The sequence below is a fragment of the Cryptomeria japonica genome, chromosome 10 (assembly GCF_030272615.1).
Source record: "Cryptomeria japonica chromosome 10, Sugi_1.0, whole genome shotgun sequence".
Classification (NCBI taxonomy): Eukaryota; Viridiplantae; Streptophyta; class Pinopsida; order Cupressales; family Cupressaceae; genus Cryptomeria; species Cryptomeria japonica.
The window spans coordinates 302913257-302939503 of NC_081414.1; the positions used below are offsets into that span (position 1 = coordinate 302913257).

General features: G+C 36.4%; 1 protein-coding gene across 2 annotated transcripts in view; it reads right to left on the reverse strand.

Annotated features, from left to right (window-relative positions):
* Window positions 1-26247, reverse strand: part of LOC131052011 (uncharacterized) — a 73759-nt gene that overhangs the window by 11298 nt on the left and 36214 nt on the right. For both annotated transcript variants that reach the window (XM_057986621.2, XM_057986620.2), the window contains exon 2: window positions 15570-15759. In XM_057986621.2, the coding sequence (XP_057842604.2) occupies window positions 15570-15759 (190 nt within the window). The remainder of the gene's footprint in view (window positions 1-15569; window positions 15760-26247) is intronic.

Here is a 26247-nt window from a genome sequence, read left to right on the forward strand (position 1 = left end):
TTTTTTTTATCCAACTTGTCTGCCTTCTGACTCTTCCGGATTTAGAAATGGTCTTTAGGGACGTTCAGTCTTCAGCGTCTTCAGAGATATTCATCTTTTAGTGTTTTCCTATGAAGATCTTGCCAAAAATAGATTTTCCCAAATAGTAAGTGTTTCAAAATGTCAAGGTTTGGGCAAAATAGGTCAGAAAAACACCTACTAAAAATAGAAACTTACTAAAAATAGTAAGTTTGACTTTTGGCAAAATTAGACCAATCCAGGTGACAATGAAACTTACTAAAAATAGTAAGTGCTCAGAAATCGCTCAAATTTTATTGGGAGGTTCCTTGAAGAGTCCCGATTTCAGTTCTAAATTCAATTTTTCCAAAACCCTAAAAGAAACCCCCTAAAATCTAGGACTGGAGGTAGAAACCCTAAAATTGATGAAACAGGCAGTAGACTTCACCAAATTCGCTCAAACAAAAAAGCAGATTTAATCAATATGACCCCCAAACACTTGCAAAGCAGAGAGACTGACGAGATTGTTGCGAAAAGAACCCAAAAACACAAGCCAAAAGACCAGGAGAGCCTAAAACGTAGGGGGTCCCCATTTGCAATGGGGCGATGTGTGAAAACGTCACAACAGGACCCCCCTTTTTTTTCAAGTCCTAGCGTCTTAGTCTAGTCTCTCCTTCTCGCAGGTGAAATGAGTAAGTTCATAGGGTCTAGATTCCATGTGAAGTCAATCATGAGCTCAATAGAAGAGTCTAAAGAACTGCTAATTAGTGACACCCCAAGTGCTAGAGGTTAAAGGGCGAAAGCTTCAAATGCTTCTCATGAGGAGCGAAATTCACTTCAAATACCCTTGACTGAGGGCGAAATTGTTCTAAGAACCTTATCTAGTAAGTTTGAATGGAGAGAAGTGAAACGAGGTGATGAGAAAACACTTAGTATTCAATTTCAATTTACTTCATCTCCAAGCCCCCAGGAGTGAACTTCATGTTCAGCCTTAGGAGAGCGAACTTCAAGAATAGAGCTAGGGGAGCGAACTTCATGTTTGAAGGTAGGAGAGCGAATTTCTCCTGAAAGCTTTGTTTTAGTGTGTGTTTGAGCATTTGAAACCTAAGGATTGAATCAATAAGCAACAAAGTGATTGAAGGTAAACTCGTTTGAAATCCACTTCATCTCCAAGCCCTCAAGTGGTTTACTTCATGTTTGAGCATTAATGCGTGAACTTCACAAATTGGAGGAGATGAGCGTGTTGATTGTAATTAGGGATGGCGGATTCCAATTGCCTTATGCAACATTGGAATCCGCCCAAGGGGGCCAGCCCCTTCCCCAACGTGTAGGGTTGGGCCCTATACCTCACGACTTCAAATAAAGACTCCACGCTACATTCAAGCCAACACGCCAACATGATAGGGCCAACCCTATCCCAATACATTTCAGATTAAATAAATTAAAAGGTCTTTAATTTATAAGGCAAGCCGACATGTTTAGGAGTATTGCGCCACATATAAATAAACATAAACTTCATCACCATTCACTAATTAATGTTCATGCGAAATACTCATATCTGCCTTATGTGAATTAAAGGAGAGATATTACAGTGAAATATGTCTGCTATAACAGGGAGTTATATCTGCCATTAAAGTGTGAAATTCATCCATAAGGAGAGTGAACTGAAGTGCTAAAGGCTGCAGACCAGCAAAGTGCAGGTTTCGTATGCAATATAATTCAGACCTAGGGTTTGGATCTGACTGCTGTTCGAAGTGTTAAAGGGAGCAGATTTGACAACTTGTTGCTTGTGAAAGTGCAGTCTCGTGAAAGACATCATCAGCCCTAAGTGCAATTGCCTTCAAGTACTTGAGATAAGTGTTGTAATCTTCATAAATATAATCCATAATCAGATCTGAGGATCTTTTCTGGCTGGGTTTTTCCTCCTAGGAGGTTTTCCCAGGGTAACCGTGTCTTGTCCTTATTTGTTCTTTTCTTGGTTATGCTTAAATCTGGAAAACTATAAACTATTCATTTAATCAATTTAGTTAGTAATTAAATTCTGATTTTCTGAGTTTACATTAATCTGAAAGTGTTAAAATTCAACAGAGCGAACTTCATGTTTGGGCCTAGAGGAGTGAATTTGTTTCAAAACAAGATATAAAGCAGCTAATAGATCATTCCCTCAAGTTGAATTGATGCCTTAAAATGTTTAGGAGAAAACAATTTCGAATTTAGGATGATGAAAGGCAAGTTTACTTCATGTTTGGAGGTACATGAGCGAACTTCATGTTTAGGCCCACATGAGCGAACTTCACAAATCAAGGCATATGAGCGAACTTCACAATTCAAGATAGATGAGCGAACTTCACAAATCACAAACGGTGAGCGAACTTCACAAATCGAGATAGATGAGCGAACTTCAAGATTCAAGATAGATGGGCGAACTCAAGATTCAAGGGAGATGAGCGAACTTCACCACTTGAGGTAGTGTTGATGTGTATTTTGTACACAATCAAACACAGAATAAAATACCCAAGGGTACCTTATCCTCTCTTGAGTAAAGCCTCTGATTGCTGAAGATGTCGCGAAAAAGGATCAATCAGGATGACTTCAAGGTTCTTGTATGTAGGGTCTCTACGTGTGGATAAGCTCTTTGTGGTATGATGTGATTTGCTGGAATCACAAGGGGACTTACATTTGATGCCTGAACTTCTGATTTGCTTTGAATATTGCTGGAACACAGGATTTTCACTAGCTTAGATTTGAAAAAAGGAAAAAAGATGAGGGCGAAGAGAGGATCTAGTCCTAATACTAAGAATGTAAGAGCAATGAATGATCTTTGATGAAATTCTAACTAAGTCTTGTTTTGACATCGTAGGAACAGCTCCACAAGGTTAGTGCGATCTTCGAAGGAAAGCTTTATGATGTTCAAATCATCACTGCAGGCATAGACACCATCAGGTTGATGCATATCAATGAAGAAGCGACAATTGAAGTTAAGCTTAAGCTGAATGATTCCAGTTGACTACGCAAGGCAAGTCTGCAATCAACAAACTGCTAGTAGTATGGATATACGAATTTCACCATCAATCAAGCACATTTCTTCCACTCATCTAATCATAAAATCAAACATGAGAAGTATAAAGACCATGCAAATTGTCGAATCGACCCATAAATCTCACCATTTCTTCAATGAAGTTACAAGTCTTTTACAACAACATCTTGGCAACAATCTTTTGCCTTCTCTCTCTACTCTACTCTAATTGCTATTCTATCAACTATATTCTAACTGCTTCCAACTATTCCTAACTATTTCTAACTATTGCTAATTGCCTTTACAAAATGAAATGTCAGGGCTTATATAGTGCCCTCAATACAATTCGATGGCTTAGATCAATTCGAGATCAATGGCCAAGATTCAACAATGAAAACCCTAATTAGGGTTTGTTACAACCATTACATAACATTTAATGCTTGACCAATGATAAAATTGTATTGCTTGGACACATGTCCTCTCTAGAAAAATCGACCAATGGATAGCCAGGGTAGGTACACCGGAATTTGTGCCACCTTCCATGAGTTAGGTATATCGAATCTGGACATGCTGAGGTGGACCACACTAACTGGATGAGCGATGACTAGGATGCCACCTCATTTGACACTTGGAACTTGGTAGATATTCAACTTGATGTTGTTGAGAAGCTAGCTTTAATTAATTCTTCTGGAACTATCTGCTTCTTCAACGAACCCTTTGCTTTGACTTCTTGTGTCCTTGATTTGCAGGATGATGATGTACCTCGCCTTGGAACGCTGGATTGGGGAAGTCGCCCTTGATGAAGTTAGTCCAAAGAAAGCCGTCCTTGTCGATGCTAGGCTGGATCGAAGAAGGTCGTCCTTGTCCTTGCTTGATCGTCCTTGATCTGGCTTGATTTTCCAACTCCGGGATCTCCATTTGATGCCTACACAACATTTCAAAATTAGTAATATATCTTGAAATCTAAAAATTAAACTTTAAAAGGAAGATTCAAAATTTTAATTAGGAAACTTCATGATAAATCTTGAGTTATCATTTCCTAAATTTAACTAAGCCACTTGAAATTCAAAATTCAAAATTCAAAATTGAGACTAGGAGAATCTCGCCATACCTCCACTTGAGAACTAAATCTAAGAAAAGATGCAAAATTAAGCAAGTTTGCTAAGCAAAATGTGGATCGAAGTCTTCAAAATGTGCTTCTTCTATCAACTTCACCACCTCTAGCCTTCAACAAAGATCGCTCCTTCCTGGACCAGATTTCGCACTCCTTTATTGCTCCTTCAAAATCGCGCTTGGACAAATGATTGAAAGATGGATTAACATGCTCAACACACCCCTCTTATATAGGCGCTCATCTTGATAATTGCCCCTAGGCCGACTTGGAAAATAGGCCCAAAAAACAAATAAAATTTAATAAAAGAGGGGGCCGACCTTGCAAAATAATACCCCAAGCGCTCCCTTTTTTTAAAATTTAATTTAATAATAATTAATTAAATGTCTTTGTAATTAAAAACCTCGATTTTTAAAAGGCTTTAAATTAATTATTGAAAGTCCACACGCTATTTTTTAAATACCAATTTAATTAAATGTTTCACATTTTTATCGAATTTGGCAGTTTAATGTAATTCGAAAATATTGGCGCCTAAGCATGGGAGGAATAAGGGACACTAACCACATCGCTCTGGTCCCTGGGAGAGGGACAGGAGCGCTCCTTCATTTTGGCCTTGTTTTTCTTGTTTTTCACGTTCAGAGTCTTGTCTTAGATGTCCAAAATAGCATTTTAATTGGGAATCTTGAGCTTAATTCGTCCCTTTTGTGGAAGGAGTGCGCTTTAAAGTACTTTCGCCCTGGTCCCTTGGTGAGGGACAGGAGCGAACTTGCCTTTTTCCTTGAGTCTTTGTCTCTTTAATCACCAATTTATATCGCAAGGCAAGTAACAATGTTATCCATTCATTCCATGCATACTTTACTCGTCCCTTACAATGCAAATTTGATATTTGAGTGAATATCGCCCTGGTCCCTTGGTGAGGGACAGGAGCGAACCCTTGTTCCTTGTGCTCATCCTTGTTTATATCAACTTGCAACTGTCTTCACAGTGTAAAATGATGTCCCTTACTCCCTTTTGAACACTTGAAATGTGAGTGGCAACTTAAACTTGGACACACTTGAACATTTCACTCTGGTCCCTTGGTGAGGGACAGGAGCGAATTTGGGCATTTCCATCACCTTTGCGGTCTTTGATACTTTACTTTCTCTCCGAGGCGTTCCAAACATCATTGCCCCTTTGTGTCTTAGCTTGGAGTGATTTAAGCTTGGAGGGAATATTAAATAACCTTGAGTTCGCCCTGGTCCCTAGCTGAGGGACAGGAGCAAACTTTCACTTGTAGGCTCAATCATGCTTTGCTAACTTTTAAAACCATCTTCAATGGATCCGCTATGCTTCCCTTCACTCATCCTTGACATGTAATTTGCTTCATCTTGGCGAGAAATTTGTCTAAGGAAGAAATCGCTCTGGTCCCTGGGAGAGGGACAAGAGCGCCTAGGACAATATGGGCTTCACTTGGCGTTTTTGCAATCTTCAAATTATCTTTAACGGGTCCGTTACACCTTCTTTGCTTGCTTCAAACTTAATCTTCACTTGATCTTCGCCCAAATTTAGCCCTATAAGGAATTTCGCTCTGGTCCCTGAGAGAGGGACGGGAGCTATCACTTAAATTCGCCCTGGTCCCTGGCAGAGGGACAGGAGCGATTTTGCTTCTAGGGTCAATTTTCCTCATGATTGCGCTTTCAAGTTATATTCAACTGATAAAATGTATCTCCTTTGATCTTCTCAATTCGCGAAATCGTTCAAATCTTTCAAGGACAAGGCAATTTTGGATTTCAAGCTCCGGTCCTTCAGTGAGGGACAGGAGCGATTTTTTGCCCTCCAGGCCCAAATGCTTCACTTTTCACCATGAAATGTCCTTGCTAGGGAAGATATCATCCTGCCTCATGCTATGAATAAAAGTTAATGTCCAAAAAAAGGTCTAAAATTGTGCATATAGAGAAAATCGCTCTGGTCCTTCAATGAGGGACAGGAGCGATTTGACCTTCTAGGCAAAAACTTCATCATTTCATTGCTTTTGATCAAGTCTGGATGCTCCATCATGCTCATTTTGCCCTTCACCATGCCTTTGATGTCTCAATTCGTCCAAACAAGGTCAGGAATGGCTCAAATAAGTATTATCGCCCTGGTCCCTTGGTGAGGGACAGGAGCGCTTCGCCTTGGTCCTCCTGGGAGGGACAGGAGCGAAGTTCACTCTGGATCCTCAGTGAAGGACAGGAGCGAAATTTGACTTTTTGAACTCTCTATCAGGACAATTTTAATGGAATATAACATTTAAGTATAAGAAATTATACTTTAAGTTATATTCCATATATACTTTCAGGATGTTTGAGAGTGGTTTCAGACCTCCAGGAGTTATATTCCAAAATCTAGCTTTTTGAGGTTTTTCAGTTTCCAGACTTAGTCAAATTTCAAGATCAGGACATTCCAGACTTAGCCAAATTTCAGGATCAAGACATCACTCAAGCCGGACTTGCTTATCCATGTGATCACCTGGGCGACACTCAAAATGCAAAGGCTAACTAACAAAACCCTAAAAGACCAAAAAACAAACCCTAAAAAAAAAAAAAAAGCAAGGGTCCCCATTTGCAATGGGGCGATGTGTGAAAACGTCACAACAGGTAGGGGAGCGAAATTTCTTAATGTTTTAATGCACTTTAAGGACTAATCAAACATTGTTTTGGCGCCCCCTATATAAAATAAAATCCAAATTTAAAAGAGGAAACTCGGCCAGCTTGAAGGGATTTATTAATTTTATTTTATTAAACCAAGTCAGCCTATATGGGAAAAGACATGACCTTTCCCTAATCACCTATAAGAGGAAGTTCAAACATTCATTTCAAAAATCAATCAAATCAAACTCTTCTCTCTCTAATCAGCAAACTTCAGAAGCAGATTAGTGAATTTCATCAGCAAGATAGCGAATTTACCCCAAGGAGCAGTGAATTCATCATTGAAGGGTGAATTTTAGCATTAAGATTGCAGATTGAAGGGTGAATTTTAGCATTAAGATTGCAGATTGAAGGGTGAATTTCATCATTCAACAGCAACATCAATTGAAAGTAAAGGCGAATTTAAGAAGACAGCAGGTTCCTCAATCACATCAATTGATCTATAGCCCCCATATCAGGTTGAATCATCAAAAATCAGAGGTAGAGGCATCATATTGACTGATATAAAATCAGGTACAGGTCTGATTAAGGTCAGAAATTGATTTTGTTTAACAAATTAGACCTCCTTAATTCATCTAAAGGTGCAAATCAGTCTTATCTAGCATTCAAATTTTGCATTCATTAAGATGTAAGATTGGTTTATATCAATATCATAGCTAGCTTACTAAGTGAATAGGCTTCATTACATCAGCATTTCGCATATTTTTCACCATTACCCTAACTTATATATCTCTTATAGGTGAAAGAAGGCCCGTCATGCACTCATCAAGGAAGACTCGAAGAACGGCACATTTGAAAGCAAGATCACGTCTCATTGGAGCAAAAAAGGAGACACCAATCTCGGGAAGTTCGACACCAAGAAGTTCCGGCACCCGTCATACACAAGTGAACCCACTGCTATGGCCAAGAAGATGATTGATAGTGGGATCATAAATGCAGCTGGATTCCCTCCTGTGGTGCAATGCTACGAGTTAATTGTGGAGTGTGCCCAACACTACAACTCTCCTTCAAGAAGAATAGTGGCGAAGGATGGAACAGTGCTCGCATATCTCTCAGAAAAGGCAATTATGAATGAGGCATTTCATCTACCTAAGCCTAAGGACATGATCTACATAAGCATGGAAGGAGGTAAGTCCACCTATGATGATGATCCAAATGCGTGTTCAAAGATCATCGACAAATTTTGGTTCAAGAAGAGTAGAGGTGGTAGAAGCAGATGGCCCGACAAATTACATAGGGTGGACTTCAAAGATGAATTCAAAGACTTGATCACCCTACTTCATCGATTGGTTGGTGCACCAAAGGCTTCTTATTTTGAGGACTAGATGTTCTACTTCATAGAGACTGTCACTCATGGCAAGGATGCAATCAATTGGGCAAGGCTCATCAGCAACAATATTGATCTACAACTAAGAAGGTTGATGCGCACCAGAACATTCTATATGAGCTCCTATGTAATATACTCCCTTGCAAGAAATTACGAGTATTTAGGACTTATGTATATGGGTGTAGTTGGACGAAGACTCGGAGAGATAAAGGTGCATGAGTGTTATACGCAGCTTCATCATCCGCCTAAACAGCACTATAGGAGAGTGAATGATGCATTCACTATGCATATCACGAGGATGCTTTGAGGACGACTTCAGCAAAGACTCTCTCCAAAGGCACAAGCATTGGTAGAACAACATGGTGCATGGTTCATCCAATTCCCGAAGTTCACTTATATCAGAGTTCAAGGATGTCCCGTTCCTCCCTACATGTTGCCGCCCTACCCGATAGATAGAATGGTGCTACTTGAGGTGGTGAGGCAGTTGGTAGCATATGTAAAGACATATAGGCATAAGCATGGAGCTAGTATTTCTTTTCCTATCACGCTAGGAGACTCTATTGAAGTGTGCCCTTCCATTCATGTAGTTGAGGATGTCGAGAAAGAGTTGGCACTCCACTCACTCAAGCCATTCACTCCCAGAGATTGCTTCGATCCATATGATAATGTAAAAGGAATTTTGGGAAAGAAGTACAAACACCAGTGGCAGTTAGAGGACTATTGGATGAACATTCAAGATGATGTAGAAGTGAAGAAGATGTATTCCAGGCTACCTCTCGATTTCATCAAGAAATGTAAGTTGTTTCATGTTGTTGATCAAGTTCAAGATAGCGGTAAATATCTTCGATCAGCCTACGCCAAAGAAAACAAGGAGATCCACATCAAATGGGTTGACATGGAGGTTGTGGATTTGAAGGAGTTGATAAAACAAGTCTTGGAATACACCCGCATATGGATAGACGTACAGCACCAGAAGTTGAAAGAGCGGAACATAACAATGACATTCCACTCAGAAGAAAGAGTAGAGGATGAAAATGAAGCAAGCGCAAGTGGGAGTGCCCCTCAACCATCTCACTCAAGAGGTTCAAAGAGAAAGGATGATCGTAGAGAAAAGGAGCCATCAATGAAGAAGCATAAATCAAGTTCTAGTCATCCTTCCTCCAGGCATGAAGAAGAGTTGAATCAGGAAGAAAGACATGAAGAACAAAGAGTGGAGAAGGAATTAAGTCAAGGAGCAAATGAAATAATGGAATCCACAGTTCAGAATGACAAAGGCAAAGAGAAATCATCACAAGGATAAGAAGATCTCACTCATCACACCCAAGAGGTCGAAGGAGATGAAGAAGAAGACAATGATGAGACTACTTCACCGCCTAGAGATGAGCAAATGCGTGAAGAAACACAGATTCAAGAAGGAAGATCCTCCATTCCTGAATGGCTCAAGGAAAGATTAGCCCAAGAAGTGATAATAGTTGATGAAGAACCAACATACGATATAGCGAGCCTTCTAAGCCAGACTAGAGAAGTCACCGAGAAAAGGAAAGCTACGAAGATGTCCAAGGTGATTAGAGATGATTCGGGATCAAGAAAGTTGCAAATAGCTACTCCAACAGTTGATAAATATGAAGGAGAGATCACAACAAATGAGTATGATATGGAGACTATTGATTTGGGTCCACTCACCTCTGAGCAAGCCATAGGCAATGCAAATGATTCATTGAAGGAGGTTAATGATATGTTAAGAGCTGAAGTAGAAAAGAATAAAAGGCTAGAGAAAGAGATAAGTGCATGGAGGAATTACTTCCAACAATTCCAGGAGCCATTGAGACATCAGATTCTAGCAACTACACCGTCACCCTTGCTTCCTGCGGAATCAGTTGATCATATCGAGAAGATGAGGAATTCGACACAATTGATGGACACGTGGATAGAAGATTTATATACCAAAGTTAGCGAGTTCATGAAGGGCATAATGAAGACACTTGAAACAGTCATAAGAGTCCTTGGAAGAACTCATGTTCTCATAGAGGCCTTCGAAGCATTTGCTCATGCTAGAGATGTCATCATTCCTATTGCAAGTAATAAGGAAAACACCCAGGGAAGTCTTATCAAGAAAGAAGATAAGAAGAGAAGGATCCACACCCAGCTTTCTACAATGGAGTAGTCTACTTCGCTCAAAGGTTGTTTTTGAAGAGATTGTAAAAGGATGCAGTAGAGTTCAAGATGATATGCATCATATTCATGATAAGGTCGTAGAAGTGGCACAAATCGTTTTGGAGAGGAAGATTGATCCTGGGACGATTATAGAAGCTAGAGAATTGGAGAAAAAGATAAGAGTTACCTTTCATGGGACTGAAGGAATGATCACCAAGGGCAAATGGATGATATGCTTGAACTCATGATACTAGCCAACAAGACTCAAGAACTCGAACCTGAATGGGAGAATGCCATTGTCAAAGTTTTCGATGAAGTCATGCACATGGAGGAACAGTTGAAGTCTCTACCTAAGAAACTGATGACTAAGATAGAAGGCATAGTGTCCAGATTCATTGAATATGCCAGAAGGGAAGGAGAGAGAGGAAACAAGATTCTAGAAGACAGTCTGTTATGATCCTACTTGGCAATTCATTTTCTCATTGGAGGATGCTTCATCGATTTATGTGCCAGCACATGTTTTCTCATTGGTTGATTCTATAATGATGGTTATCTGATAGGGTTTCATTTGTATCCAACCCTAATAAGGGTTTATGTTGCAAAATCTCGACCCTTGATCTTCATTCGATCTTGACCCTTCATTGTATTTGGAGTCCTATATAAACTCCACTCATTTCATTTGTAAAGAGTTAGTAAGTTAGTGAGTTAGTGAATAAGTTATTAAGCTAATAAGTTAGACAGAGATTAAATATTAGAGATAGAGTTCAAGAGTGATAAGAGAAGGGCTTGAAGAATTGTTGTTGTTTGGCTTTTGGATTAATAAAACATTGAAGTCATGGTCTTTCTATTCAATCTTTGAAGCTTATTGCATGATTTTTCATCTTCTCAAGTCAATCTTTGATATTACTTTAAATACTTAGATTGAATGATGGAATCTTGTATTTGATGCATAGTGAAGCTCGTAATCCATACCACTAGCCTCTTATTGATTGTAAGTGTGCCTTGTGTGGTCAACTGGAATTAGTGAAAGTCTTTAAGTTCAATTGTTGCTCAATCATGGGTATGCATTCAAATGATGGTGTCTATGCTTAGCATTGATTTGAAAATCTCTAAACTTCCTTAGAAGATTGCACTAGTTTTGGTAAAGTTGTTCTTGTATGGCGATGCTAAGACTAATATAGCTTCACTCGTCTCGTCTTTCATCCATTCATTCCTAGGATAATTAGAACCTCTCAACTCTCATCTTTTCCCATTTTTCGATGAACATCTCGTAGTGGTAGGAAAAGACTTCACTGCATATCATCCGCAAAGTACTTCAAGAGTCTCCTCTCAAGTTAAAAAGGCCCCTTGATGAAAAACACCAATCACAACAACTACTCGTGCTTATCCACACGTCAAGACCTGACATTTATAAACCTTGGAGTTGTCTGTCTCAAGTGATCCTTAAGCCAATCTTCAGCATTTGAGAAGCTTTGTTCAAGAGAGGATAAGATACGTTTGAGTATTTTATTCTATGTTCGCATGTGCGTAAAAGACACATCAACACCAAGTGGTCTGGACAACTTGATGTAAACCACAGTATGCAAATGGGATTCGAGGAAATGTTCCAATTCCTTCTACTAGTTCTAGTGATGAGGAGTTTCCAAAATATGCAATTGCAAATGATGATGATGACTCTAATTTTTAAGCTTGTTACTCAAACAAACACAGCTATAGATATTATTTATAGCAATTTTATTTGTCATTTTGATGCTTGTCACATGTATAATGACATTATAATTGGTACTTTTTAACTTTCAACTTATTTGATATTTCAATTAATGGTTTTCAAATTTTAACTACTATAATGATCATTGATATTCAAATTATTGCATTTTGTCATTTTGATGTATGATTCCATAATCTGAACTGGGCCTTGGCATTGTTCAGCTTAAGATTGAATTATCAATTGTCAATCTATCATTGATTTGTTGTAATGTGTTCCCAATTCTCAAAACTTGTTACCTATATTTGTTTATCATATCATATATACTGCCACTACCATCATTATTGTCATCTCTTCTCTTTGTCTTTTGCTACCTTCCTTTTGTTGGTCAAAGATCTATATTTGGCTTTGTACCTCACACACAACTTTAGGATGCACAAGTGTGTGCAATCTAGCATCTTTGTGTGAAGCATTATTTCAAACGATTAATGCTCTACCCTACACATTTACATCTGGCAATTTTTGCAAGCCAACTTCCCTTTCTTTGACTCTAAGACACCATATTTCCAACAAGGGTCATTTGTAATTGGGGCCAACAATAAACAATCTACAAATGTGAAACAAATTGCAACAACAAATAAATGCAAAATGAATTTAACATTTAAGGTTTCTAGTAAACTCAATCAAAAAAAATGTACAAACACTTAGGTTTTCCAACTAAAGAATAGGTAAAAAGCTAGAAAAGCATCTAGGGATTGTTCATAAAAAGGATTAACAATAACTAAGGTTAGTTGGTATTTTATGAATCTATAATGAAAAAATCTATAGAACACAAGTACAATTTTAAAAGAACAAAAAAAATTAAATAAGAAAATACCTCTTCAAATTTGTTTCAACTTGGTAATCGGCTGCCCAAAAATCAACAATGGGCTCTTCCAAATGCACCTTAGGCTCCTTTTAATGCACTTAGGGCTGGTAAAAGCTTACCCAAATAATATTCTATAAATGCTTGTTGCTCAAACTGTTTGTTGTTTTTTGCTTCAATGACGTGATTTTAGCTTCAATCCCTTTTTCTCCTATTCCTTGTGCTTGAAATTGAAATAAAGAGCTTTTAGACTCTTAAAGGTCATAAACAAAAAAAAAAGGATTTATTTTTTTTGTTTTAATTTTCAATTTTCAAATTTTGTTGCAACGGTTAGCTTTTCCCAAGGACGCATGTTGGGTCAAGTGAGTTCGACCAGACTCACCAAATACATAATCCCCAAGACCCTGCGGTCCATTTGCCTTGCTTGGACCAAGACTCACTAGATTTGGTAAGTTTGCAATGAGTCTTGTGATATTGATATATATAGCCAACCCTTCACCATCCTAATAATTCTGAAAAAAAATTGCTCCCCAAAAACCCTCCCTTTGTCATCCCCAAAATTTTGGAATTTCTTTGCCATCCATGGAAATACCCATCCAAAAATCGAGTAACACAACATTTTTAAAATATTTATGTATATGTTTTATTGCACATTTACTCTAATTTATTTCAATTAAAATTACATATAAATTTATACTTGTTATGGTAAATCAATGTTATATAAAACAAAGGAGACAAAGGCTACTTCAATAGATTTACAAAGACAATGTTTCTAAATGAAACAATTGTTAACTAAATGCGAAAATAGAAACTAACTAATCTAAGATGACCATTATAGAACATTACATTATTTTAATACCCTCCCTTAATGGTCATCGTACGAACTACCCTACAAAAGACAATTTGCAGGTCTTTTGATCACAAACGCAAAGAAGGCTGCCCCTTCTCTAGAACACTTTGTTGTTGTTGAGACCCTCCTTGGATCTGCAAAATGTTGATGACCAAGAGCACCAAAATCCATCCAGCCTGATGTAGCCCTCACACATGAATTACAAAACCATCACACACGAATTACTAAGCCAAATAAAAACTTGAAACCACAATTTTGAGGAAAATTCGGCAAACCCTCCAAAGAGCAACAAACACGATTTTGTCAAAAACCGCAAAAACTTTTGCAGATGAGCATTGAGCGCTATTCGCTCCAGCAACTCCAAACCATACTACAAGATACCACGGTTGCATATGTTCGCCCCAGTAACTCTAGGTGCAACCCAAAACAGACTGCAACAAACTACGATTTCTGAGGTGAAAAATCGATCAAAACCCATAAACAATTTTTATGGAAAAAATCGCACAAAACCCAACAAACAATTTTTTTTAGGAAAAAATCATTAAAACCCATTAGATAATTTTTGAGGAAAAAATTATAAAAAACTCTCCCATGATTTTTTGTGGCAAAAAAATCAAAAAACCCAAATAACCAAACAATATTTTTTTAAGGACAAATTATAAAAAACTAGAAATAATTTTTTTAAAGACAAAAAATTATAAAAAAACTCATCGAATAATTTTTTTGGAAAAAAATTATAAAAACCATTAAAAAAAAAATCTTTTTTAAGGAAAAAATTATAAAAAACTCTAGTCGCACAGAATTCACAGAAAGAGGAACATAGATTCGCAAACTTGGAAAACCCTTTTGGCGCGGAAACACAGACCTCAAGCCTTCAACACAACCCAATAAACAACCGGCAAAAACACCCATCGCGGGTAAGAACAGCACTTGGGCGCGAAATAAAAAATATCAGTTGCACAAAAACAAATCCGTGGAAATCTCCCCATCTCGCAACAACAAGCATGCAAATAAAAAACCATTCATATGCAGAAGAAAAACGTGACAGAAGTACAGCAAGGGTTGCGGAAAAACAAATGTCACACACCTTATAGAAAGGCAGCGCATGGGCAGAAAACCTTCTCCCACGAAAAGAAGGCACGTCGTTGTGGAAAATGCTTGCAGAAATGTCACGAGCTGCTCCAAAAAGAACAGGTCTAACAAAATCTAAAAATACAACCTGCAAGTTTTAGATAAAAAAAATCCCATGAAATTTTTAGCAAAAAAGGGTTGCGATCTCGCAAATTCGCCCACAAAACCTTTGCAGCTGCTAAAAAACCTGCAAAAAAATCACAACCCACAAAAATCTGCAATTTTCACTGGCAAAGAAACCCTTGAAAATTTCATAATCGTTTTTTTCATTAAAAAAAGCAATTAAATAAATTTCAGGAATAAATTCTAGGTAAGAGGTTACGAATTTTTATTAAAAAGCCAAACCCTAAAAAATCCCATCGACCCGCTCTGATACCATGTTATGGTAAATCGATGTTATATAAAACAAAGGAGACGAAGGCTACTTAAATAGAATTACAAAGACGATGTTTCTAAATGAAACAATCGTTAACTAAATGCGAAAATAGAAACTAACTAACCTAAGATAACCATTATAGAACATTACATTATTTTAATAATATTGATGTCTAGATACATTAGTAAAAGAATATTTGCTCATCACAAAACTAAATTTAAACTAGTTGAATTGAACCTTAATTAAAACCCACTTTAATATGCAACTTACATGGAGAATCCAAATATAAAAGATACATATAAAAATTAATTGAGAAAATGATTTTAAAGGGGTAAAAGCTTTAAGATCTCATAACGTGAATGATTGAATACCTGCATCATCAAAATAGCATCCAATGCCAGTTGCAGATATGCCAACTGCATGTGCTTCCAAATATAAGATTTGACCAAGCAATCCAGCTTCCCAAAAGAGACGGGGATACATCCAAGCATGTCCACCACATAAAGTTGGCTCAAAATGAGCCAGCATCCCTAGACTAAAACAGCCATCACTTGCAATATCCTGCATTTTCAACTCAGTTCAGAAAAATAGAATTGATGACAATTTCTTTTGAAACAAGAAATAATATACAAACATTAAAAGATGCAAAAAACAATTCCAAAATGTAATGAACATTCTTCAATTCAAAGCAAGTGAATATGGAATTCATGATATAGCAAGTATGTAAATCTACAGCAGGTCAAATTATTTTGGTACAATGTGTCATTTTACACATGGACCATGTATAAGCATTTAATAGAAAGAATATGTTTGGGCTTGAGACATAACAAATGTCAAACACAAATAATGCATCAGACAAGAATTAATTACAAAGATCAAGTTTCCAAAATAGTATTTCCAATAACAAATGATACAGATGCACCTAACTAATAACAGAAATATGTTGAAAAAAGCAACTTGCTTCACAAAAATGTCATAAGTCGGCAGAATTCTCTCGCAACATAAATTACACAAGATCAGTTGGTTGACTTTTAGTACATGCTTTCCTAATAATTGGCATGTAAGAATCCACTGGAAAGGGATAAATAGAAATGCTTCTTCAAGACAATTCAAAAATTAACTCTTCCCTCACCTTCCTATCTTATTAAATGAAACATTGATAAAATCTCGAAAGGAATTACAAGCCCTTCTAGCAGTCATAATGCAAAACCATTAAGAACAATTTGTAAAACTTTCTAGCATACACCTAGGTCAAAACATCAATAATCAAGTGAAACCTAAAGATTTGATAGAATTATAGAGATTACAAAAAGGATGAAGGTTAAATCACTTGTTTAAGGAGACATTGAAAATTAATAGATGAATGAAAATGAGATACCTCCAGGCTCCAAGCACAAGATCCAAATGACGTCATAGAGGGGATGAAGTATGATCGTTAAGGCTTAAAGTATTAACTGTCTCCACATGGAAAACGTCAAAAAGGAGTGGATGATTTGGATATAAAATTTAGAGTTTAAATGTTAAATAAAATTCAAAAAGAATTTTTGAAAGACAGGCAGGAGAGCCATTGATGGTCCTTTTAAGTCTTTAAGAAATGACAGATAATCACTCCCCTACAATACCCACTGTACTCTTCCGCAAACTAAGCTTGCATCAGAGATCTACAGGGAATATCATTTTCACAGTGCATCACGGTTTTTAGAGGTCTTGCATAGGGTTTTCAAACCCCCAGTTTAGTCATTGTGTAGATAGTTATTCCCCTTTCTATTAAAACTAGTCTCTCTGATTTTCATTGAAGGAATTTCTCTCTTTCTGCTTTCTTCTATAATTTGTTTGCACATCCTGTGCCACCTAAGGGTAAGGCAGGCCCAGATATTGTGGCATGAAAAAGGGCATCACAATGAACAGGGAAAGTGGCAAATATAAATAATTTGTCCATAGAATACAAAGGAAAGCTTTAGAACCAGCTATATAAAATGAATCATGACATGGTAGAAGCTTATATTCAAGAGGATATATTGCTTCCCAACACAAGCTCAATACTTCATATCTCTAAAATAGCTTACACTATACACTGGAGTTCACGACTTAATGACAGGGAATACCTCACATCCAAAAAATGTTTAGAAACAATCTGATCATTATTTACAAATACATTAACATTCTGATTATAGCTGCTATGTCTCACGACCTCCTGAACAATATCACATGTTGATTTATTTGAATGTATGCATTCATTCCTTTGATTTTTTTTTTATATGACATCTAACAATAATAGATAATTAGCAATAAATATATATGCACATTAAATCAATAGTTACACCTAGAATCAGACTCTTCCACATATACTCAATCTCTAAGTTGTGGCAATCCAGGAATTTAGATAACCTAGACCTAGACACCCACATATGCTTCCACATCTGCAGGTTGACTCACCCATCAAAGCCATAAATATGGGAGAAAAAAGAATTATAAGGGAAGGAGTTAGCTCACATGCAAAGCAACGATTAGGCATTGACTCTGTTTCTTTTCTCTGTTTCCATTTTCTGAGATTGACTGCCACTTTGCCATTAGTCTCAAGCTTCGGATATCATTTCATTTGACAACAAGGAGGGAACTCATTGAAGCAAGTGCTTGGAGACCATCTTTAGATCATCAAGGTATCAAGCAAAGTTCCAAGACTCGGTGACTCCTGAGCCGGGTGACCCTATGCGAGTCCCAAGGACCCGGACTCGTCCGAGACCTGAGTCCAAGGACTCACAGACACGGCTTGGACCCGAGGAGTCCTTATGCCTAGACTCGTCCAGACTTAAATTTTAATTTTTTTAATCTCAAAAAATGACACAAACGGGCATTTTTTGATGTTTTTTCTGTAAAAAAAAAAAATCATGGGCATAGCCCCCAAACCCCCACTCTCGGCCCACAGGGAAACGCAAGTGCATTTCCCTACACCCCTTCTATCGTTGCGTTTTTCTCACATCTAACACCTTGTGTGGATCACTGAGGCTATGGATCTTGTCTTTATTGACGAGGACCTTGATTGAGTCAACCAAGCAAATAGAGAGGCTGAGGTTGTAGCTATGGCAAAGAAGGAGGTTAGAGCACGAGTAGACACAGCCACAGCTGATGTTGGTGAGGGTGGCATGGAGTCATGGACAGAGACTATGGCTGCTGAATCATCCAAGACCTACCTTAAACGCCTTCATAGGAGGGATCCAAGCTCCTTTGAGCCATAGACTTGTAGTTATTGTTTTGATATTTGTGTGGAACATTTGATGTCATGGATATTATATTCCGCGAGTTTTGTATACATTTGACAATATTTATATATCCAAGTTTGCTATTTCCTTCAACTATAATTTACATTTATACTTATGTGACGATGTATACTTGTGTATGTAATCAAATCAACTTCTATTTGATGATGTTATTGTGCCTTTAAGTTCTATTAAATAAAGGGTACATGAAACGAGTTATAAATCCTTAAAAAACTCTAAATTTCTTTGGTTTTTCACTTTGCGGAGTCCTAATGAGTCTACACCGAGTATTTTTGCCGAGTCTCGAGTCTTGAGTCGAATCACCCTTGCCGAGTCCGCACCGAGTCCAAGTCTTGTTTCTATTGTATCAAGAAAAAGTAAGGAAAAGCGATTTCCAGGTATGCTGACTGCCATTCCATCACTCAAGCTTCTATTTTTATGTTCTAATCACCATGTTGCCAAATCCTTCACTAGTTTGAATGATACAACCATGATGATTTTGCCTATTGTTAAGAATAGGTAATGGACATAGGTGAAAACTGTTCTAAAGGTACTATAGCGATAATCAATAGGAGTTAACAGAGTTGTAAAGTGATTATTTTGAACATTATCAACATATTTTGAAAGCACTTATTTGAATCCTCACTCTTGCAGTAACTCTGAAAACTACATTTCTAAAGTGGACCTTTTAAATAGTTACTAGAGCAAGCCAGTGTATTTGTCTCATACAAAAACAAACCCATCTCACTTTTATAAGCATATATGCAGTAAAAAATTTGAACTTGAGATTGATAAGTTAGTTCCACCCATGCATTCAATAATGGCATCCTTGCATATAAACAATGAATAGGAATATTTTCAGCAAACTACATAGCATCCCTTCAGGAATTTCATATTGATTCATGAATAGAACCTTAAGAGTATTGATTATGATTACCGAATGTATCATGAATTAATTTAACTCAGATTGATTCTTTTTCACAATGATTGGTTAAAAGTGCTAGATTTATTGAAATAGGGTAGATAAGTAATTGTGATCGTGAGGATTAATATTTACTATGCAATGAAACTTTTCTGTCCAAAACACACCATGACCATTGAATCTTAGTTGTACTTTGAAACATACAAAATGTACTCCACCAAATTAGACTATATTTGCTCCTTCCTAAAAAATGTTCCAATTTTATATGCAGAGCTAATTCCTTTTACGCACTTTGATAGCACCTTTAATTTTACTACATTCAAAGACTTAATGGAAGGCATGGTACTTTTACCCATGTCATCCAGATACAATTTAGTATGGAGAAAACAACTCTACATGCAAATGGATTATATGTTGTTCCATACACTTACAAAATATGTATTCCATGGTGTTTATTTTTATTCAAATTTAGAATTAATAAGGCCAGAGCCTCTTAAGGTTTTATAAATGCCATATTCGGTTTGTAAGTTGGAATGTAGAAAATCATTTAGGCAACCTCCACTAAGCCTTGCCTTGATAGGTTTGAACTTCGATATTCAAACTAGGTAATGACCAAATATGTATGATAATACCTTGAATGATTAATAAAAAGCATTAGGATCATAGTTGTAAAATAGTAATAATAAATATTAGATTTATGATTTATTCCCTTGTAAGCATTTGCACTTGAGAGGCCAATAAGAAGTTATCCATACCACCTTTATTTTCATCATCTAGAACCACAGTGACTGGCCTTGATGTCTTAACCATTTTAAATTTTTCTATGGTCTTAATGGGTAATGCTCCTTCACATTCCTTTTAAAGAGGTAAAGAGTATGCATTACTGACCATGAAGAAAACATGAAAGAAATACCCAATATATAACACACTGTTGGGATTTACGTCACAATGAGCCTTAAAATAATTCCTACTAAACCCTTGTGCATATGCATACATCCATATAACCTTAGGATGGAAGGTAGAAAATTATATTGAGTCTCAATCATTATATTTTAGAAAAGACTATAAAAATTATCTCTCAAAAAATTAGCCACTATGTTTAGTTTTGATGGTTGAATGTGATACCTTCTACACCTAAATAAACAATATTATCTAAATTTAAATCAAGATTGGTGTTGAAATAAGTCTCCTTCAAAAGTGCAAACAAACAATTAGAGACATTATTTCATGATTTAATTCATGCTATACAGAGAAATTTATCATCCTTCATTCCTTCTAAAATTATCATTCATAGTGCGAAAAGAAGATTCAATCCAAATGGAAATAGGTGGTTAGTTTTATATTGATATGAATGGATAGAAATTGACCCTTTATCCAAGACCATTAATATTACTGATAACATAAACAATTAGTTTAGAAATTAATGTATTGGGAGATACTTGATCTAAGCTTTAGAAAATTAAATCAATGAAATCTTATTTTAATTTAAGGGCATTCTTTTACCCTTCACAATAATGGCTGTATGGTGGCATAAAAGTTGTCTTTTACTCAAATTGCATAATGAATTGATAGGATTCTTGTATGTCTCAAGTGTTTAATTTAAATATAATGTAATTCTTGTATAGTTATGTGAAGCAAATAAATATTTATTTTGTCTGTGATTGATTTAAAAACGTATTTTGTAGTCATTTATTCAAGAAATTAAAACATATTTTATTTCTTGTAGCAAATTAAATAAGATCATATCATTCTCTTTTAAAACTTGAATGTATCTTCAAACTAAGTATTTAAAATTGCAATCTTTTCCTTAATTGTTTGTGATAAATAATTTAATTTTTTAGTCCTCAAAATAATTGGTTTATCTAATTGCAAAATTAGTATTAGATAGTTTACGTCATTTTTATCCCTTTCATGATGTAGGAATTAACAAATGTCGAAATTTGTTTCTTTGAATTTATGTCCGTAGATTTCTCTCCATGATTCAAATATATGTGATTACTCTATTGTTTCTAAATATTCATGAAGATGTATACGTTAAAGCACTTATCATTTCTTAGTTTTATCTTTCAATGAAAGAAACTTGCATTAGAATGATAATTTCTTTTTGTATATGCATATGTTGGATAGAGGGATTGATGTTGAAATAATTGATATGGTTATCTCTCTTCCAATATTGTATTTATTTACATTTTCTTTCCAATGAAGAATTGCTTTTACATGTTGATTTGAATAGTTGCATTTTCCTTCCATGTTGATTAGTAAACCTAATTCAAGAGGAGAAAACTTAGAAAATCTAATAGTATTCGGTATAAACGATGCCTCTAGCTCAACTTTATGGGTAATACTGTCACAATTGAGCTACTACATCTATAGCCTAATAAAGCTACAATAACGAAATCTATGGCTTTGTCCCTATAAACCGCCAGAGAGTAATAAAAGGCATTATGATGTTAAAATCCAAGGGAGGAAAATTCCCACTTGGATCAAAAATCTAACAAGATAATTCTTAATGAACCAACATCCACTAGTGAAACCATAGAAAACCCTAGTAGAGTATGAATATGTGTAATTATTTGAATTCATTTTATATATATGATATTATCTTTAATTTTGATACACAGGTCAAGGGTGATGTGATCATAGGATTAGGACCTAGGTGAAATTAGATAAACAAGCAAAGAATCACCATGGACCATTTTGCTTTATGAGCTTCCCAATGTGGGTAGCAACTGCAAAAAAATATCTAGGACAATGACCCTAGAAGGGGTTGCGTGCCCACCATACAATTTATATCAAACCTAAATAGAAAAATAGGCCTTGATTTCGTTTAGAAGCGGTGTATGTAGGCAATCTAGGGGTGAAGGGTGTCCCTAGTATTCAAGCAAATGTGAAAATTGATTGAACAAAATAATCGAATAATCTATTCAATGATATACAAGCGTATATATAGAGATTACAAGACGACGTTCTAAATTAAGAACAAGTCGTTTAAGAGAAGACTAATAAGCTAAAAAGCTTAAAAAGCTAAATAATAAAAAGCTAACTAAAAAAGCTAAATAAGTCAACTAAAAAGCTAAATAGCTAAATAAGTCGACAACTAAGATGACCACTAAGAATAGAAGATGACCATTATAGAAGATATTAATATTATTTTAACACCCTCCCTAATGGTCATCGCACTCACTACCCCACAGAAGACACTGCAGGTGTTTGATCACAAATGCAAAGAGCACTCTGCTGCTACGGAGACCCTCCCAGGACCTGCAGAATGTAAATGACCAAGAGTACCAAAAGCCATCCAAGCTAATGTAGCCTTCACACGCAAATTAGAGATTTGGCATACGCAAATTAGAGATTTGGCACACGCGAATTATTGAAGCCTGAAACCATGATTTTGAGGAAAAATCAGAAAACCCGTTTGCAGGAAAACCATGATTTTGAGGAAAAATCAGCAAACTTGTTTGCAGAAGAGTACCAACTCCAAAACTAACTGCAAGACACCACGGTTGCAAATGTTCGCTCTGGCAAGTGCGACCCAAACTGACTGCAACAAAGCACGATTTTTGAGGGAAAAAAACCGATCAAAACTAGAGAACTTCGCGAATCACAAACCCCATGCGAACTTTGCGTATTACAGATAATTTTTTAGGAAAAAATCAAAAAACCCTGCAAACAAATTTTCAAGAAAAAATTGTGAAAACCCTGAGATCTGAGCTTACAAATCATCGTATTGTCAAAAAAACAGTAAAACCCAAATAACCAAAATCTTACGTGAACATCACGGATTAGAGATGAGATAATTTTTAAGGGAAAATTATAAACCCTACGAACAATTTTTGAGGAAAAAAATCGTGAAAACCCTGGGACCTATAGGACGAGAGCTCTGGCCTAAATCAATCTGATCAAGGCAACAAGCATTGTTTCCAAGTGTGTTGCAGCGTTTGATTTTCTATCTAAGTTCTAACATGATGTTGGTCAAAGATGCCATCATGAAAACCAAGGTTGAACAAGGTCAACCTAGTGAAGACACGAGACAGAAGAATCTGATTAAAAATCAGAATAGAAGCAGCTGCACAAAAATCTGAAACCCTGGAGTGGAATTCAAGGCATGAATCCCAATGCGCGAATTTCGAGGTTTGCTGAGAAACTCAAAACTTTAAATTTCTACAAATTTAAAACTTGAAATTTTCTTTAAAAACAATCAGAAAAAATAGTAATCTAGAGAAAATAATGTTTGTTTTTAAAAATTAAAAAAAAACAGAAAAAATGACGGATTTTTTTTTGATAAAAAAAATAGGGAACAGAAGCCCTAGGTCGCGGTAGTGCCCTAGCTGCAAAAATCAAGTTTGTTACAACCTGCGAATTGCTGAAAAAACGTGAAAGCCCACAAAACTAAGGAAAAAAGCAAAATAAACCAAGAAAATCGCGGAAAACGCAAAAAAATAATTGTGTAGTCTAGGCTAATTCGAAAACCCTAGCCGCTGCCAGTAAAACAAAAGTCGCGCAGTAAAATCACAGAGGAAAATGCGAAAATCACAGAGGAAAACGCTTGTGAAAGCACAGGTCGCGCGGCCAGAACACGCCGCCCACCCCAAAAAAAGGCAAAGCCATCTGGAAAAGACGCGCGCATAGTCGCGAATATCGTGAAATATACTGCCAATAAACCATGTCGTTGCCAGAAAACCCTGACTAAAAACCTATGGCGGAAAACAAACTACAGCCAAAAGAAGCGCGAAAATCGAACCGCTGTGGTTGACGAAAAACAAAAAATCGCGAGTTAAACCTAAAATAGTATCGCAGAAACAGACGTAGAAGACCCCATCGCAAGAGACCATGAACCCTCGAATATGCGGAAACGGGTCACGATTTTTCAAAAAAAAACCCATGATTTTTCTAACTTCAGAAAACCCTCGTGTCAACCAAAAAAAATTGCAGCTTCAGACCTGCGAAAAACTTGTAACCACGAACCCTAGCAACTGCCTCAGAAAAGAACTTTGAATTACAGCTTTAAAAAGCCCACGAACCACCAACGATTTTTTTTTTAAATCGATTTTAAAAAAGAGATCTGGAAAAAAGTTCCAAAAAGGGTTCTACAACTTTTTTAAAAAAATTGCCAAACCCTAAAAAATCCCATCAACCCGCTCTGATACACCATGAAAAATTGATTGAACAAAATAATCGGATAATCTATTCAACAATATACAAGCGTATATATAGAGATTACAAGACAATGTTCCAAATTAAGAACAAGTCGTTTAAGAGAAAACTAATAAGCTAAAAAGCTTAAAAAGATAAATATAGCTTAAAAAGCTAACTAAACAAGCTAAATAAGTCGACGAAAATGCTAAATAGCTAAATAAGTCGACAACTAAGATGACCACTAAGAATAGAAGATGACCATTATAGAAGATATTAATATTATTTTAACAAATCGGAGATGGGGTTCTAGGAAGGTTATGAGTTATAAAGACTAATAAATATAATAGTTGAGTGAGAGGTTTGAGTTAAAAATTTCTAATATAATGTTAAGATAAAAGATATTCAAGTTTACTCAAAAAGATTGCTCGACTCCCTGATGCCATAGGCTAAATTCTAAGGCAAGGTTCAAGCTTTGAATTTAAGAGTAATACCTCTGAGAACAACAACCTTGTTGCACCATTAATCGGAAGTCCTTTCTTCACGGATGCGACTACCCGAATGGTCCCGATGAGTAATAAGACTCTGGCCAAAGCACATACCTGTCTCATGTCTAAACGGAGATAGATGTCTACCCCGGATGGGCGGATGCCTAAATGAACAAATGTCTAACCCATATAGTTAGATGCTGTCCCAAATTGGACCAATACCTATTCTATATGGATAGGAGTACCCAAGTATACCAATGAATGAACACTTAATAATCTAAAGAGAAAAGGAAAGAGTAGAAAAAAAATAGTGACATTTTGGGAAAAGTTTATTGAATTCTTACACTATGCCATACAAAAACTGCAGCAAAGCAACTTCTAAGTCCCTCTAACGAAAGAATCACATAACAAGGAACAATGAAATCAGTAGGCGAATCTCTATATGAGGCTCAGTTAGGCTGAAACAAATACTCCCTCTTTCCATTTTAGTATATGTTATAGACTTGTTCTCTACTGTATTACACAAGGACACGTCGCCAGTGCTCCAATATGCATCGAAGACAAGATGGTAAGTGATGTCCCCTGGCAGACCCTTGTTGAAAGACAAACCACAGATGGTAAGGGATATCTCTTGACCATCCCAGGGTAGTCTCCAATTCTATTTAAAAAAGGGCATGAGGGCAAACAAGCCTTCAAAACACCTTTGATTAAACTCGGGTCCCTAATTGAGGCATCATGGATATTTTGAAAATTTTGGGGCTTGATTAAAAGTCGTAAAATTTGTGCCCTCAATTCCCACAAGGACCACTGCCCCTTCACCCCACTAGGGGCTGCAATAGTGAGACCGCCTTTCTATTTTTAAAATACCCAAAAAAAAAAAACAATTGGGCTGCGCCAAATGAAAAAGTTGTGATTGTGTCCTGAGCTTTGACTTTTAAAAGTCTTCTTAGTTGTGGCTTCTACCTATTCAACTTGTGACTATGTGACTCCAGAAGGGACTCATAATGTTTGAGCAATGAAATCAGAAATTTAATTTGCTACGTTAATGTTAACTGTTAAATAACTTATATCATCAGTAATGGTTCTGAATCAAGATATAATTGCTGCTGTTACAATGTTATCAAGATATAGTTATTGTTGCTTTGTCATCATATAATTTTTGCTGCTGTTAAAATGATGTCAAGGTATGTATATTGTTGATGTTATAATGATGATTATATCTGCTGTTAAAATGCTGTCAAGGTAT